The sequence below is a fragment of the Varanus komodoensis genome, unplaced genomic scaffold (assembly GCF_004798865.1).
Source record: "Varanus komodoensis strain SLA01 unplaced genomic scaffold, ASM479886v1 scaffold15, whole genome shotgun sequence".
Classification (NCBI taxonomy): Eukaryota; Metazoa; Chordata; class Lepidosauria; order Squamata; family Varanidae; genus Varanus; species Varanus komodoensis.
In genome coordinates this window covers 18619133-18635923 of record NW_025335440.1, presented here as the reverse complement: position 1 = coordinate 18635923, position 16791 = coordinate 18619133, and the positions used below count along the sequence as shown (strand labels likewise).

The 16791-nt window shown below is 42.7% G+C and overlaps 1 protein-coding gene across 5 annotated transcripts in view; it reads right to left on the bottom strand.

Annotated features, from left to right (window-relative positions):
• PARD3 (par-3 family cell polarity regulator) overlaps positions 1-16791 on the bottom strand; it is a 592893-nt gene that overhangs the window by 243867 nt on the left and 332235 nt on the right. For all 5 annotated transcript variants that reach the window (XM_044425071.1, XM_044425073.1, XM_044425074.1 and 2 more), the window contains 2 exons: positions 11624-11763; positions 5328-5456 (listed from right to left, as the gene is read on the bottom strand). In XM_044425071.1, the coding sequence (XP_044281006.1) occupies positions 5328-5456; positions 11624-11763 (269 nt within the window). The remainder of the gene's footprint in view (positions 1-5327; positions 5457-11623; positions 11764-16791) is intronic.

Below are 16791 nucleotides of genomic sequence, written 5' to 3'. Positions count from 1 at the left end.
TTTCTTTTTTTTAAATGTCTGGAGAAAAGGAGGCCTGGGGTGATATGGGGGAGGGCAGGGGTGTGCTCCCCGGTCTTGGCAGGAGGACTATTGATGGCAGGGTCGTGGAAGGTTTGTGGCACTTATGACTCTATTCAGAGAACTGGGGAACAACATCTTCTTTCTCCATGTGCTCAGCTTGTCTGAAACTGCTGATTGCAGTAAAAACTAAGATTAAAGCAGAATTCACCCATTCCTAGTAAAGACCAAACTGCTATCAGGCTGGCTATATCCATTTCACTCCCTCCCTCTATGCCATGTTATTAGTTCCCCTTCCTCCTGGAAGACCACCACCCTGGGTAGCTTTCCCCATAAATGACTAGTCTCATCTTTGCCTGTCCCAGGCACTGTAGTACTGGCAATTCCAGCACTCAGTGGGAAATGGTTAAATGGGCTAAGGACAGGCTTTCAGAATGCTTGGCACAGACGAATTCTATTCCAGTTTTTAAAAGCATAATAGGATGTGCAGAATGCACAGCAAGGAAGTAGCACTTTTCTTTAGATTCTTTATCCCTTATATACACACAAACAGAGCATATGCACTTTTGCCAACCCAGCGATGTTAACCTGCTTCAAAGACATGCATCAGACACAACAGCCCTCCACTGGGATGGACCATTTTAATTCATTGCCTCCACACAGATGAAGGCAACCAAAGCTTGTCAAAGGGGAGTATCTTGTTAGAACGACTGCAGTTGACAGGGGCAGAAAACAGAGCCAGTAACTCCTTCTGCCCTAACATGAAAAGGGCCGGTGGGAATGTCACTGCTGCACAACGAAACATACACCCTGACCCTTGCCACTCATCTCCCACTTCTGAACCATATGCAGCACGGTGCTACTTGCACACTGCCCTCTCCACGAGTAATGGGCCTGGGGCCAGATGAACAGAGCTGTTCAGTGGGAAATTGACCACAGCAGCAGGGCACACTTATATCAACTGCAGCAAATAAAATGGAGCTTGGAAGTGTGCCTGTGTTCACGATTATCTCACACCACCCTGGTCCCATTTTTATCTCAAGCTCGCAATTTGGGTCCATGGCTCATGAGCACAGTGCATGACATCCTCTAGCTGTTATTAGAAAGACAATCCATGTCCTGCCCTCTAGAAAGTTGAGACTGGTGGCCACTCATAACTGCCTTTTGAGGAGCAGCACCTCAGTTCTAGAATGCCCTTCGAGGGAGGTTTCGGATAAGTTCACCTTAATGTCCCTTGGGCAGCCTATGAAGACCATGTTAGGATGACAATACTGATTGGAATGCCTCTCCCAACCATAGAGTCAACCTCTGGAGCATTCCTCCAAGGGAGAGGTGGAGGGTGGCCACAAGGGAGAGGGCTTGGTGCCTTCCCCATCTCCTTGGTGCCTTCCCCATCTATGGAGTAGCTCCCCACTGTGGCCCAGGTGATGCCAAATTTGTCATCTTTTCAGCATCAGGTTAAGACGGCCCCCTTTTCTGGGGCTTTTAAAGACTTGGCCACCCAGGGGCCTGAGGGGAAATACCAGGTGCTTTGCAGAATCTCTCCCTCTTTTTTGTTATTCCTTGTTATTGTCTGCTTTTATTAACTGTTTCTAGCTGTTTTGAAAGCTTTAATTTTTTATTCTATGATATTGTTATTGTATTGTTATTTATTTTTATGGACTGTGTAAACCACCCAGCGAGCTTTGACTATGGGGCAGTACAGAAATAAACAAAATATTCTTCTGCTGAGCTTTTGATCATTAACGCCATTCTCGATTTCTTAGAGTTCCTGGTTTTAAACTAAGTTTTAAATTTTGTGTATTTTTATGCATTTTAAAAGCATTTATATGTCTATTTCTATAGCACATTGCCTCAAGGACTCCTTGGATGGATGAAAGATCCAAAAACATTCTAGGTAAATAAATGTGGTTAAAGGCAATAAAGCCACCCATTTAGAGCACGGCACTGGACACGTATTATCCTTCCCACTCAGAGTCATCAGATGAGCACTGTTGCCTGTGAAAGGTTAGATCACTGTAAGAAAGGTAGACAGCATGGTCTGTAATTGCTCCACAAAAGAGAATGACCTTTCCAAAGGACATGTGCCTACAACCATTTTAAGACAGAGATGGGGAACCTACAGCCCTGTTGTTGCAGTAAAATACCGATCATTCCTCATCACTGGCTCTGATTGCTAGGACTTATGGGAACTGCAGTCCAACAACACATGTTTCATCTCTCTCTCTCCCTTCTCAAGAATGGCCAAGATTTGCTTTTGCACCTGTACTCAACTTTAAAACAAACACAGAAAGAGCTAATGTGGCCACTCCTTTTCTTGATTTGGGTGCAAGTCACTGAATTGTTGTCTAAAAGACAGAGCACAACATTACAGGTTAGAAATTCATGGGCATTTGGACACTACTGTTGTTCACAGAATCAATATGGGATATGTATGTAATGACATTAAACACAGAAATTATCCCATGAAGGATGGAAGAGACACTCCACGCCTAAAAATATCTGGGTTAACACATGCAGTAGAAAACTTTTTATGAGATAATATATATACCATTTTTCTACAAGTGCCTGATGGAATTGTTTGGTTAAGAGATGTTAATTTATTTATCATTTTTCCCTCACCAGCAGAAATAATGAAAGCTGGTTCTGGATGACTGCAAGACCTTGAGGCCATGCACGCAACCACTCCCCTCTTCTATTTCTTATTAACCATGGATATTTACATGAAATGTTGCTCTTACATTGCTTACTATGATTTTTTAAATGTACATACCCACTGTTACAGCAGATCAGAAATGCACTGATAATCTTGGGAAGTTAAGACTTGACTGTTGGGGTTATCACTCAGGTTAATTAACTAACATTTATGGGTATGATCATAATAAAACAGACATCTTTCTAGCATACATTTAAATAAGGTCAAATTTAAATGCTGTTTACCAATTAAAATTACTGTTTATTATTCCAGAATTTGTTTTTGTAATAAAAATGCATGCTTCACCTTCAGTTAGAACTATTAGGGTTTAAAAAACAAGAAAGGAGAAGGTTCACCCATGCTAATTCAGGTCCTAAATCCATGAGGTTTTGTAAGCTTGAAAAGCCCATTGCTACTCAAGTACTTTAGGCTGCAAATTCAACAACCAGCCTCAGACCACTTCTGCTAAGACTGCTTGGTGCTGTGAATTCTTTTCTGTGCCACTTAGAAATCATGGGAGTTTCAAAGCCATGCAGGAGGGTCAAAACTGGGTCCCTTTCCTAAGCCTCTTTAAGGCAGTTGCAGGGCTGGGACACCAGCAAGATCCTTGTGGAATAGAAATCAAGTAAACTATCCAAGTTTCAAAGGTCTGCATCACTTCACACTATGCTTAATCTCTTCTATAGGCTGGCCTCTTCAAAATGCACAGCACCTTGCTCTACAAATACCAAAAGACTGCCTATGGCTGAGAAACAGATCCTACTGATCTTTTATCAACTGTGATCCTTTTGAAGGGTATTTTATATGGTTTACATATATCATATTGATATAAGTTTCTAAGGCACATCACATAAACCATTGTATGCTGTTTTGCAAATGCGAAACATTGCACTTTGAATACAAAAGCACTGCCTATTGCATATGCAAAACATGAGTGGCCACTGTGTGAACAGAAAGCTGGACAAGAAAGGCTTTGGTCTGAGCCAGTTACATACTTTTCTTACATTCCTAGTTAATTCAATCAATCTCCCAGCCACCATACCATGGTATTGTAGCTGATCTTTTCTGTCCCCTTTATATCCACATTGGCTTTCATTACCTCTCTCTCTAAAAGCCAGACAGACAAAGAAATGAAGCTGAATCTTTGGATTACCAAAAAAATTGATGCATTTAAGCATCTATGAATATTTATCTACAAATACAGGGCAGATCATGTCAGAAAGGAAATAAATCTTATTCTTTTTATCCATTTTCTAACAGTTTAATCAAACATTTTATTTTGGAGCTCCTTGCAGCACTTCTCTTGAATATGAACCACAACAGGTCACCCTTTAGGCTAACAAATATTTTGAATCCCAGAAGTCCCAGGTTTAGTCTTGACTGATTGTTGGTTTAACAAGTCTCAAGTAGCATGACTGGGAAATGCTTTTGCCTGAGACAAGCATAGGTAAATTGCCCCTTTTCACTCTGGAACTGCAGTTGGATATCTGACCTGTTTTTATCCCTACAACTTTGAGCAAAAGAGAATAGACTCCTTTTTTCCCCACATCTCAAGCCCAGCAACCCCACTGTGCTCCCAATAATTAGGAATCATGCTGAGGTCCAGATGCCTCCCATGATGCCCTTATTTTCCTCTCTGCCTTGATTCACCAACATCACCTCCACTGCTTATTTGGAGGTGGTGATAGCAGCCATAGAGAAGTCTCTTTCACATGCCTCCATTTGCCCCCCATCACTTAAGAATTGCAAGTGCAGCATGATAGACATCTGAGTCCTTAGTATGCGTCAGGTGCCATGGGGGAAAAATCCTAGGATTCCTAGTACCTAGCTTGCAAAGTATCAGGAAAACATAGCAATAGAGATAGACAAGTCCACATTCCTAGGCAGGTAACATGAACCTCAGCGACATCACTGCCTGAAACTTTAAAGTAGATAGATGGACAGATTGGTTTTGCTTGATATCAAGCAACTTCATATGTTCAAGCATCTGATGCTTCAACTGCCTATATTTTAATAAGAAAATTTACCTTGTCCAATTATTGTGGAAATGCTTCTGCCCACTTTGTGGAACATTTAGTCCAAATACAATTGCTTTTACAGTTAAGTTACACAAAAAATACTCTCTGAACCATGCTTGCTAAATTAATAACTGTGGGGTGCCTCTGCCACATAGCGATGGCTATTATACTAAAAACAACACTTTTGCTTCCTACAAACTTTACTTTTCCAACAGCAGTATTCATAGATCCTGCTCTGAATTAATTTTAAATGCCCAGAGAGTTAAACGGAGGGAGGGGGAGAGAGAGAGAGAATGTTCATGCACTATGACAAACCACAAGCTTTCCAAAAGAGACACATGAATGCAAAATAATCCAGTTGTTTGTAGGAACTGAAGCATGGTCCATGCAACAGTTGATAATTTTCATTTGCTGTCACCCATGACTGGAAAACATTCGTTCATACATTAATGCGGAAAACCAGCTCAGAGACCCCCACTATAAGAACACACCTATGGGAAATAGCATACATAAATAGCAGGAAGTTTTCCAATTATTTTCTCCTATTTATCTAGAAAAGCTATAGCTACTTCAAAGAATTAAAATAGAATACACACCAGTTCCCTTGGATGGAATGTTTCCTCTTGGCGGAAAATAAGAAGGCTTACTGTCCCACCCATCTTGGTACTTCTCAGCAGTGAGACAACTTCTTCTTGGGTTTTTCCTGCTAAATCCACTCCATTGACCTATTGAAGAAAAGATCATAAATTGCCGTGTCCGCCACAATTTTTCATTTGAATACTAGCAGCACATCATCTGGAAGTGGATGCGGACTTCCATTCAAGTACCAATCATTGCCTGCATTTGAGACTGCAAATCCCTGATCCAACTGAAAAGTGCAACTTACTTCTGAGTAACTAAGAATATGAATAGGCTGCACCTGAAATCAGTTACACATGGATATGTGCTTCTCTAGTAGACTGACTCTTTCAGCAAACAGAAAAATGCAATGCCAGCATTGCTTTGGTTATTATTCCAAAATGTTCAGCTACAAAAAAAGCAAATTCTTATGAAAGGGGTCATTACTGGTAAGCCATTGTAGTCTCTCTCATATCATTCATATACTTTTATTTCATTTTTCTACTGCACAATAGCTGAAGCTGTCTGGGCAGTTAACAAAAGTTAAAATAAAACAAAGTTTAAAAGACACAAACATGAATTTGAAAAAACAAAACCATAATAGCAACTGGTATTGCTGTTATTGAGCACAGAAGTATAGAAGTGATACAGAATTTAAAAAAGAATATATAAAAACAATTAAAAGTTAGATTGTTAAAATACTGGAAAAATAAAAAAGGTCTTGATCTGTTGCCAAAAAGAATATAAATGAGGTTTCAGGTACATCTCTTTGAGGAGCTCATTCCAAAACTTACCTCACTTCCTTTGGAAGGGGCTCTCCAAGAATGTTCCCCTTCTGGGTAGCTACATATCGGAGGGGAAGACCCTTCATATAAACTAGCCCCAAGCCATTTAGGACTCTGAATGTTAGTATTAAGCACACTGAATCAGGTCTGAGCTTCAACTGACAGCAAGTGTAGCTGGAAGAGGACTGCAGTAATGTGTTCTTGAACCATTTCCCATTAACAGTCTAGCTGTCCTGATCTGGATCAGCTGGCCATTTTCTCTGCGCACACTGGCAATTAGCCATTCGCCTGCTGTCTGGGATAAGTTAAATCTATCTCTAACAGGTATTGACAAAGATTTAAGGCACAACACTGGGTACTTCCAGGCAGACAGCTTGTAACACTACCAATCAAAAGGAACTGTGCAGCTATTCCATCTTCTCCCCTCCATTAATCTGAAGCTGAAAGACTGCAAAATATAATATTAATATAAATAGGAATGAGTTTATCAGTTTTACTTTCTTCCACATATATGGCTATTTTTAAAAAAAATCTCAAGTTTTGTCTCAAAAATATCAAGTGCTTTGTAAATTGTGCTAAATTCTCACCCAGAAGGGTGATCTCATCCACCTAAATCATCCAAAATCAACAGGTACAGCTATTGAGAACCCTGACCTACCAGTCCACCATGTACCTGTTAAAGACAAAAGAAACCATGAAAAAAAGCGGACAGTTCCCCTATTTCAAGCACCACAAACAGGGTTGAACACAGGAATTCAAGTTCAAGCTTTCAAGGGCAAAGTTCTCCAATTCCACTTTCTGCCACAACTACTTTGTGTTCCAAATATGGCAGACTTTGGTAAATTCTTATGAAAACTGAACTGAAACCAAAGTTTCAGCCATGCCTGCCTCATCTAGAAGAAGAGACAATGTCCTGAACTGTTTCTTCAGGCAGCAAGAAAAGGCAACCCAGTGTAGCAACTATGGCTCTGTTCTCTTCATTTATAGGACATATGGAATCAGTGCCAAAATGCCACTGTGTTTCACTATTAGTATAGTTCTGGGCTGTAACTATGGTACGCTCATACATTCCTATATTGGAAAACTGGCTGAACTCTTGCCAGAGACTTCAGAGGCAGCATTAAACAATGAACTGAGATGTTTGCTTGTGCCATTTTTGTTTTGTTTTGTTTTTAAGCAATGCACACCAGGCTTAAAAGTCAGCATTTCATTATAACTTAGAACGCTGCTCTTTCAACAACCCCTCTAAATGCTGACACCATTCCAAAGGCAACACAGCCATAGAACAGATCTAGATACAGTCACAAACTGGGCCCCCCTTAATTTGGAAAACAAAACAAAACATGCATACACTCAATCTCCAATGACTGCCAGATGCTGAGATATCTGTGCTTGCTTGCCTATAACATTTCAAAGCACACGGAGGAACATTTGGCAGAACTTTGGCAGATTTAGTTAGTTCAACTGCACTATGAATTGAAATACTGAGACTGACCAGGTTCAATAGAAAACATCAGAGGTTTTTTCATATGCAGTGAATCTGAAAGGACGGAGGGAAGAATTTAGGTTGGTCAGTTAGCAGAAATGTACAAAAGGAAATGTGACATAAAAAACCAAAGACTGTCATTTGAGCTTAACCAAAATTCCAAAATCTGTATTCGAGTAATCAGAAGATCACCAGAAATGTGTTCATTTTTTATGATCTTTTGCTTGGTCCAATAAAAGAAAATGTGAGTAAATTTAAGTAAGCAGGAAATAATGGGACACGCATTATAAAATGCTACAGGAAATGGCTGAAGAAAAAAAAAAAAAACCTTTGAGAATTCACTGAGGACAACTGATGTCCCAGGAGATGGGGGGAAGGCAAACACAGGTCTTTGCTACTGCTGAAAAGCGTTGGGGAAGATTCAGAAAATTATATAGAAGCATTCACCTTGACCAGCATTACGGATCAGATACTGTATAGATCAGGAAGAGCTAAGACACAGCAGCACACAGCTGATGGATACACAATTATTGTTGGGAACATTGTTCTCCTCCATTTTTCCCTCTCCAGCAAGCTTAGGTGAAACCTTAGAGGCACAGTCCTTTATTTGCATACTACAGCTTACAAATAGCCTAAATCAAAGTAATGATCTTTCTGAGAGTTGGGGTAGTTTCTGCCCATGTGAAGCATTGAATCTAAACTGGAATGACCCCGCTTTCCCTCCCTTTCAGAAGTCTTGACTCTGCCCGTCAGGGTGGTTCCTGCTGCTTGAGGGCAAGATGGCGGGAATGTTGGACACTTCTTAACTCACATAATGTATCCTTGCAGGGTCAAGGACCTGCACCTCAGTCTCTACCCCTCCTGGTTCTGAAATGGCTCCCTCTAGAAAGTGGAAACTAGAAAACTAGGTGTAAACTAGAAAGGGTACAGAAGAGGGCAACAAAAATGATTCAGGGTTTGGAAACACTTCCCTATGAGGAGAGACTGAGAAAAACGAGGTATGTTACATATCATTAATTATGATAATGCTGTTAACCTGTCACAGCCTTTTAGCACCATTTTGCAAGAGCCGGAATGGAGAAGTGAGCTACATGGTAGCACACAACAGCAATATTTTGTCCTTTCAAGCAGACAGTGAACTATTTTGGGTCTGACCTGCGGCAGTAACAGTAGCTGGGTTTCAAATCTCACTTAAAGGGGTACTTTGCCCTGCTGTAACCTTGAAGTGGTCCCAACGTATCATTGCACTGCAGGTAAGTGGGACAACAGCACTCCTTCCTGGCAAGAAGAGGAGCAGTAACTACCAGAAGAACTACCATAGTCCACATCAGGCCTCTTAAACTGCAGGGAAAGCAAGAAACAGTGTGCCAGTTCCCATGACATGACAGCCTATCATGGGTTATTTTACCCACAAACTGCTGTCATGCAAGCTGGCCACCATTACAAATTTACAAGCCCCAAAAAGAGATTGCTGTAGCTTTCTGTGTCATCCAAATCTGGGCATAACCTTCAAACAACTCTCTATCTGCTTTAAAGCTATTAACCCATGCGTCACCCAACCATGCCTGTGCAATATTCGCCCTAACCCCAGATCATCACTCTTATAACACAGGTCTCAAAAATCGGACAGCTATTTTGGAAATGGCACAGGTCACATAAAGAGCTAGATGACAGACAGATCAATAAACAAACTGAGTTGAAGAAAGCAGTGAAATTTGCACCAATGATGAATTTGTCTTTAAGAATCCATATTGTAAATGCTGGCCAAGCTCAATAAAATTAGTAACTGGATGTGAATCAAAGAACTAAAACAATTATGATCTCATCTCCCAAGATCTGAGGAAGAGTTATTTTGCAGATCAATGGGAAATAACATATTTCATTTCAACCAATGAGCACCTCTCCCAACCCCCACTTACTGTTTAATTCTTTTTTCTCCTGTATGTCTGTTGCTCATTTCTAGATTGCTATTTCTGATCTGCACATTTCAGCCAAACTGCCTATATGCTCCTCCTTTGTTTTGACTGCATCTGTATTCCCCAAGGAAAGCTTGGAAGGAGTTAAAAAAGAGAACGATTCACTAAGTGACAGGTAGAAACATTATAAAGAATGCTCTAAATATCTTAAACTAAACCATTGTGAAACTTATTAAATACAAAAATAAGCTTGAAAGAAATTTAATCATATTTAATATAAAATGCAGCTTCAGTAATCCATATACACATGTGTATCCCTTATGGCAATCTCATAGAATAAAATAAACAGAGAAACAGAGCAAGTCAGAAGGAGCCTCCCGGGCCATCTAGTCTGAACCCTGGCTCCAAATGGCTCCACTCATGACATGCCTACCATGTCATAACATTGAAGATAATATCCTGTAGCCTTACATTTTTCCTCATCTCCGTTTTATTTGGTAAAATTATGAGATCTCTATATTTTTATCCTTTGACAGGTCTTTATTTATTTAAATTTATTTATTTAAAACTTTTGCATACTGTCTGCCACCAAATGGTCCCTTTGAGTCATGCTAGACTAGCACAAAAGTCCACTCAGTCCAACATCTTGTTCATACAGCTGCCAACCACAGTCCATGGGAAACCCGCAACAAGGACATGAGTGCAACAGCACCCTCCCACCTACGTTCCCCAACTGGTGTACATAAGCACACTGCTTCTGATACCAGAAGTAGCATGCAGCCATTCTGATTAGTAGCCATCGATCGCCTTCTCCTCCATGAATTTATCCAATTCCATTTTAAAGCCATCTAAATGGTTAGCCATCACCACATTTTGTACAAGTTTAACTAGGCACTATGGCACAAGCCATAGTTTAACCAGGCTTGTTGTTATCTGTCCTGAATAGCCCACCAGTCAGCTTCCTGGGATGATACTGGGTTCTAGCGTTATAGGAAAGAGAGTGTACCTCTATCATGTTTCCACTTACTCACCTCTTTTCTAAGCTAAACAATCCCAGATGTAACTTTTCCTCACAGGGGAGTTGTTCCATCCTCTTGATCATTTTAATAGTTCTTTCCTGCACTTTTTCCAACTCTACATTATCCCTGTTCAGTTGTGGTGACCTGAACATTCCAACTATTATTAGCTATGCACACTCAGTCCTGACAGTAAAACAAATGCAACCAGTTATTTAAGTTCCTAACCACCACTGAAAACCATTTCCCATACAACTTTTATTCCCTAAATTTTGGTGCATATGCATTTGACTCCTTATTCAACTATGTTCATACATACTCCCAAAATATGGCCAAGGCCTTTTATGCTCTCAGTTCTGTACCTACCTGAAACTGCAGCCTGAGAACTTTTTATACATGGCATAACGACATATTGTATGACTGTAAAAAACATCCCTGTAAGGTGTTATATAGATAGTATCTGAGCACAGGTAAAAACCAGCTGGATTACATCAAGTAGGAATGCATTTTCCTAAAGATGTTGCAAGAAGCTTGACTCTTCTTTGCTTCAGGCACATTTCCCAGCTATTACTACTGCTAGTGCTATTGTTATCATTATGTGTAGGATAGTACTAAAAAAGAAAACATTATGTGACAAAAACCACCACAGAAATATATAGAATTGCATTTAAAGAAGGGTTCCATCCCTTATCTCAAACATACTCCTTTGTTCATACTCATTTATTTTGTTAATCTATTAGAGACATAAGAAAAACTTATGCACAGAAATGGCTACTGTATCCAGTTCTTCTCTACTAATCAAATCCCAATTTAATCATTTTTTTTTTAAGAAAAAATATGATTTCAAGACAACACCGTTACTTCTTTTCACAGCAAGTGAAGTTACTACCTAAAATACTGGTGCTTATTAATACAGTTATTCAGAAAGCATGAAGATCTGAACACAATGCCCTGGGAAGCAGACTACAGATTGGTAGTAAATGCACTGAAAAATTATGCAATTCCTGCAAAAGTAAGCCATCTGCCAAAAGGACACAAAGAACTCCCCACAGCCCTGCAAGATTTCATCACCTCAATGAGCCGGTCTCCAGCCTTTAATCTTCCATCTTGAATAGCTGCGCCCCTTGGAAGGATGTTTTTCACATAAATTGGAGCTGAGCCACCAATAGGAACATCTCTCGAAGTGATGCTAAATCCGAGGCCTTCGGTACCTGTGTAAGTGATTTAAAACTGCAGTAAGTTTCTTGTGCTCACCTGTGAATAACATCTTAAAGCACTTTTCATTTTCATCAAATCACCCCAGACAAGCTTCCTTCTCTTCCCCCCATGTTCCACAAATGCACAGACGAAACACTGCAGTACCACACACAATATCACTACGAATAAGTTAAGATGTAAATCACACACTGTGAGCACACATAAAGATTGAGCTCTTCAGACCTTAATGGGATACACGTATCAGTGTCCTTGTAAAGTTTTAATCTCTGAATCTCAAATTCTCAAACTTCATTATATAATTGAGGGAGGAAAAGAGAAGGCCAGAATAAAAATAGGATGAAGCTGACCTAGCCCGGCTTCTTTCCCAGTAACAACCTGACTAACCAGCATGGCAATTGTTTGATGATACTTACACTTAATTGGGTCAGCAGTGGTAACCATAATAAATTTGCCTGCCCAGCAAGAGACTTTAAACTGTTTTAGGTATACTTATCACTTTCTAGTAGTCCTGCAAACATAGATATTCACGTGCAAAACACACAGTGGGGCAACTTAATGCCAAGTCCCCAGTCCAAGATTTGATTCAAAGTTTACAAATTGTACATGGGTACAGATCAGAGATATCTGTCATTAACTCTGAAATGAATGAACAACAAATGCTATACAGGGCACCCCTTTGGGTGTGTGTGTGTGGAGCAGAGGGATGGGGCCTAATCAGTGTCCTAATTAAAGCTTCCAAGATTTGAAAGACAAACAGAATTTCACATGCATGCACTTTTAAAATTTGATAAGAAGCATGCTCACATAATCCAACTAAGATGGTGTTGTTAGTGCGTTTCTGCCCTTTCCAGTGGATAAGGTGAAAGGCTTCTAAAATTAGGTCCTTTATTGTACTGGGCTTGCCAGATAAAAGTTTATTTAATTAATGTATATGCTACTCAACAGCCAAAGCTCCCTGGACTGTTTAGTACAATCCATTAAAACACCATCTAAAACACACCGCAGTAAAACATTAAAGAATTACCATGCAAAAAATTAAAACCACAATTAAAACACCACATTAAAAACCACATTTAAATATAAAACTCTAATGATAACATAAACAAGAGAAAAAACTATGACCTAGATTAAAAACTGACACAGCCCCAACTAATTAAATGTTCTGCAATACACAGTGGTCAGGTGCACACAGTATGACACGCCATAGTGGTTTCTTCTACAGGATGGTCTGTTGTATTGTCTGAATCCTATCGTGGTTTCTTTATTTATTTAGTGGATGGCTTATTATACATGGACTTATGATTTATTTTAGCACTTAAACTAAGTTAAAAATGCATTTAAAATATAAATGTTAAAAAGATCTCTATTCAAGCATTAATGTCTAAGCCATCTAAGCAGCAGAGGCACAGGCTGGGAGAGAGCGCTGAGTGGCCAGGGGACTGGCGAGGGCAAGGTAGGAGCTGGGCAGGGGAGCAGGGGGCCAGGAGCAGCAGAGAGGAAGGGCGTCGTCCCTTGTCTGCATCCCTTAGCTGTGGCCCGGGCTGTCCGGGGACTCCCTTCCCTGGGAAGCAGAGGTTTGTTTGTTTTGTTTTTGCTTTATTTTCCTTTCCTTTCCTTCTTTCTTTCTTTGGGTTTTTGTTGTTGTTGTTGTTTTGTTTTGGTGCTGTGCTTTGTTTTTCCTCCAATTTAAATTTAAGTTTATTTTATAAATTTATTTTATCCTAGTGTGTGTGTGCGTGTGCGAGTGGGTTTTTGTCTGGGAGAACTGGGCGAGTGAGAGGAACTGCAGGACAAACAAGGCAGGGGACCAAGGTAAGGTCTCAGAAGGGATCCCAATGGCAGACCAGGAGATGGCCTTGGTGGGAGTCACGGGTGTTGCTCTCTGCTGCGAGAGCTGCGACATGTTCGTCCTTCTCCCCCAGGAGAGGCAGGGATACACTTGCCCTCAGTGCAAGATGGTGATCCTGCTAGAAGAGGAGGTGAGGTGCCTGAGGGCCGAGAGAGCTCTCCAGGCCCCCCGGGAGCAGCCCCGCTCTGGACAGAGGGTTGAGGGAGAGGCCATGGGAAGAGCAGCCGCGGAGACATGGAGGTATGTCACCCACAGCACGGCCTCCTCCTTCTCCTGGCACCAATCTGGAGCTGAGAAACAGGTTCTCTCCACTTCGGGAGGCTGGGGCTGATGAGGCCTTGGGGGACCAGCAGGACCTCCAGCCTGGGACGACAAGCAGCAAGGGGGCCGCTGCGGGAGAGACGAGGGCCAGGGCACAGCCACCCACCACCACCGGGAAGACACAGCGGCGGGTAATAGTTGTTGGGGACTCCCTGCTGAGGGGCACTGAGGCGGCGGTGTGCCGCCCCAACCTGGAGACAAGGGAGGTTTGCTGCCTGTTGGGCACATGCATCCGGCATGTGAAGGACAGAGTGGAGCGTCTTGTTTGCTCTGGGGGTCACCAGCCGCTCCTGGTGATCCATGTGGGCACAAACGACATGGCCAGGCAGGGTGTGGTCAGGATCACCAGGGACTTCGAGGCCTTGGGAAGAAACTCAGGGAACTAAAGGTCCAAGTAGCCATCTCGTCGATCTTACCGGTCCGGGGATTTGGGCCAGGAAGGGAAAGGAGGGTCTCAGAGGTGAACGACTGGCTTAGGATGTGGTGCCAGAAGGAATGCTTCGGGTTCCTCAACCACGGTACTTGGTTTATTGCCAATGGACTTCTGGCAAGGGATAGGTTACACCTCACGAGGATGGGGAAAAGGTCCTTTGGAGATGCTCTAGCAAGCTTCATCTGGAAGACTTTAAACTGAGCTGGGGGGGTGGGGTTCAGGCCGCCCAGAAACATGTCTGCACTGGACAAGTGTGGGGAGAGGATCAGGGCTCTGGGAGCAGGGTTTTAGAGGTACTGCAGGGACTGACAGGACTCCTACAGAGAGGGGTCAGGTACCAGGGAGGATGGGAGGAAGGAGGAGGCTGGGAACTCCAAGGAAAGGAAGCTGTGAGAAGGAGTTGAGGTGCAGGTACACCAATGCTAGGAGCATGGGTAATACGCAGGAAGAGCTTGAAGCTCTCCTGGGAATAGGAGGGTATGACCTGGTGGGAATCACAGAAACTTGGTGGGATGAAAGGCAAGTCTGGAATGTGAACATAGAAGTGTATCACCATTTTAGAAAGGACAGGAAGGGAAAGAGAGGTGGGGGCGTGCCTTTATACGTCAGGGAAGGGATAGGATGCAGTGAGATAGGATGCAGCACAGATGGGGATTCGGTAGAGGCAGTCTGGGTGCAACTTAGGGGTTTTGACAGGGAAAGAGACCTGACAGTGGGGGTATGTTATCGTCCTCCAGGTCAACTTGAGACCCTGGATGATGTCCTGACTGGCCAGAATCTAAGAATATCTCGGGGGAGAGACACAGTAATTATGGGAGATTTCAGTCTCCCGGATATTACTTGGGAGACTCACTCGGCGGTGACAGCCAGGTCACGTTGCTTCCTAGAAGCTATAGAGGGAGGGTTTTTCACACAGAGGGTCCGAGAGGCGACGAGGGGGGGAAACATCCTTGACTTGGTCTTGACCAATAGGGAGGAGCTGATAGATGAAGTACAGATTAGGGGAGCTCTGGATGCGAGTGATCACTCCACCCTTTGCTTTGAGATCAGGGGACTGGGGACGTGCAGCAGGTCGAGCACTAGAAGCTGGGACTTCAAGAGGGCCAACTTCGGCCAACTGAAGGCCAGACTGGGGAAAGTCTCCTGGGATAGGTTACTGGAAGGTAAGCGAGTTGAGGAGGGGTGGCTAGCACTCAAAAGGGAGGTTTTGGAGGTGCAAGCCTTGACGATACCTCTAGTCAGTAAGGTGGGGAGACGGAGGAGAGTGCCGCCATGGATGTAAAAGAAGGTGGTTAGAGGGATTAGACAAAAGAGGAACCTCCGTAGGAAATGGGTACTGGGACAAATAGACAAAAGGGTATACCGGGAGGAGGAGGCCTATTGCAGAAGGATTCTTCACAAGGCTAAGGCTGATTACGAGCTGAGACTTGCCAAGAATATCAAGAGCAACAAAAAGGGCTTCTTTCAGCATGTAAATAGGAAGAGGAAGGGGAGACAAGTGGTGGGACCACTAAAAAAGGAGGAAGGAGATCCAGTGACTGATATGAGGAACAGACACAGATGTTTCGATGTTGTAAGCCGCCCCGAGGCCTTGGCAAGGGGCGGCATAGAAATGTTTTAATAAATAAATGAATGAATGAATGAATGAATGAATGAATGACTATTTTGCCTCTGTGTTCTCCCCAAAGCAGGATGGGGGATATCCGCATAGGAGATTAGATGAGGCTGGGGACTTAGGGGCACAGATTAGAGTCACCCCTCCCTTGAAGTCGAGGGGCTCCTCAGGGTATTGGACATTACAAAGGCGCCAGGTCCTGACGGGTTACACCCGAGAGTACTTAGAGAATTGGCAGGGGTTCTCTCACGCCCGCTGGCCTCCATTTTTGAGGCCTCATGGAGAATGGGTGAAGTTCCAGAGATCAGTGGTCCCAATTTTCAAAAAGGGTAGTAGAAGGGACATGGGGATTTATAGACCTGTTAGCCTTACGTCCATTGTAGGAAAAACAATGGAAAGGCTCATAATAGAGAGAGATCTAGTGATGCTAGATAGGGACGGGAGGCTGACCGCCACACAACACGGCTTCCGCAAAAACAGGTCCTGCCAGACAAACCTTGTGGAATTCTATGACAAGGTTTCGAGATGGCTTGATGGAGGGGATGCAGTGGATGTGGTATACCTGGATTTCAGCAAGGCCTTTGACAAAGTCCCCCATAATACCCTGGTGGAGAAACTGAGGAGTTTTGGGATACACCAGAGCACTGTCCGGTGGATTAGGGCATGGTTGACTGACCGAAAGCAGAAGGTAACCATTAGTGGGGAATCATCAGGATGGTGGCCAGTGACAAGCGGGGTCCCCCAGGGCTCTGTCCTGGGGCCGATCCTGTTTAATCTTTTCATTAATGACATGGAAGAAGGGG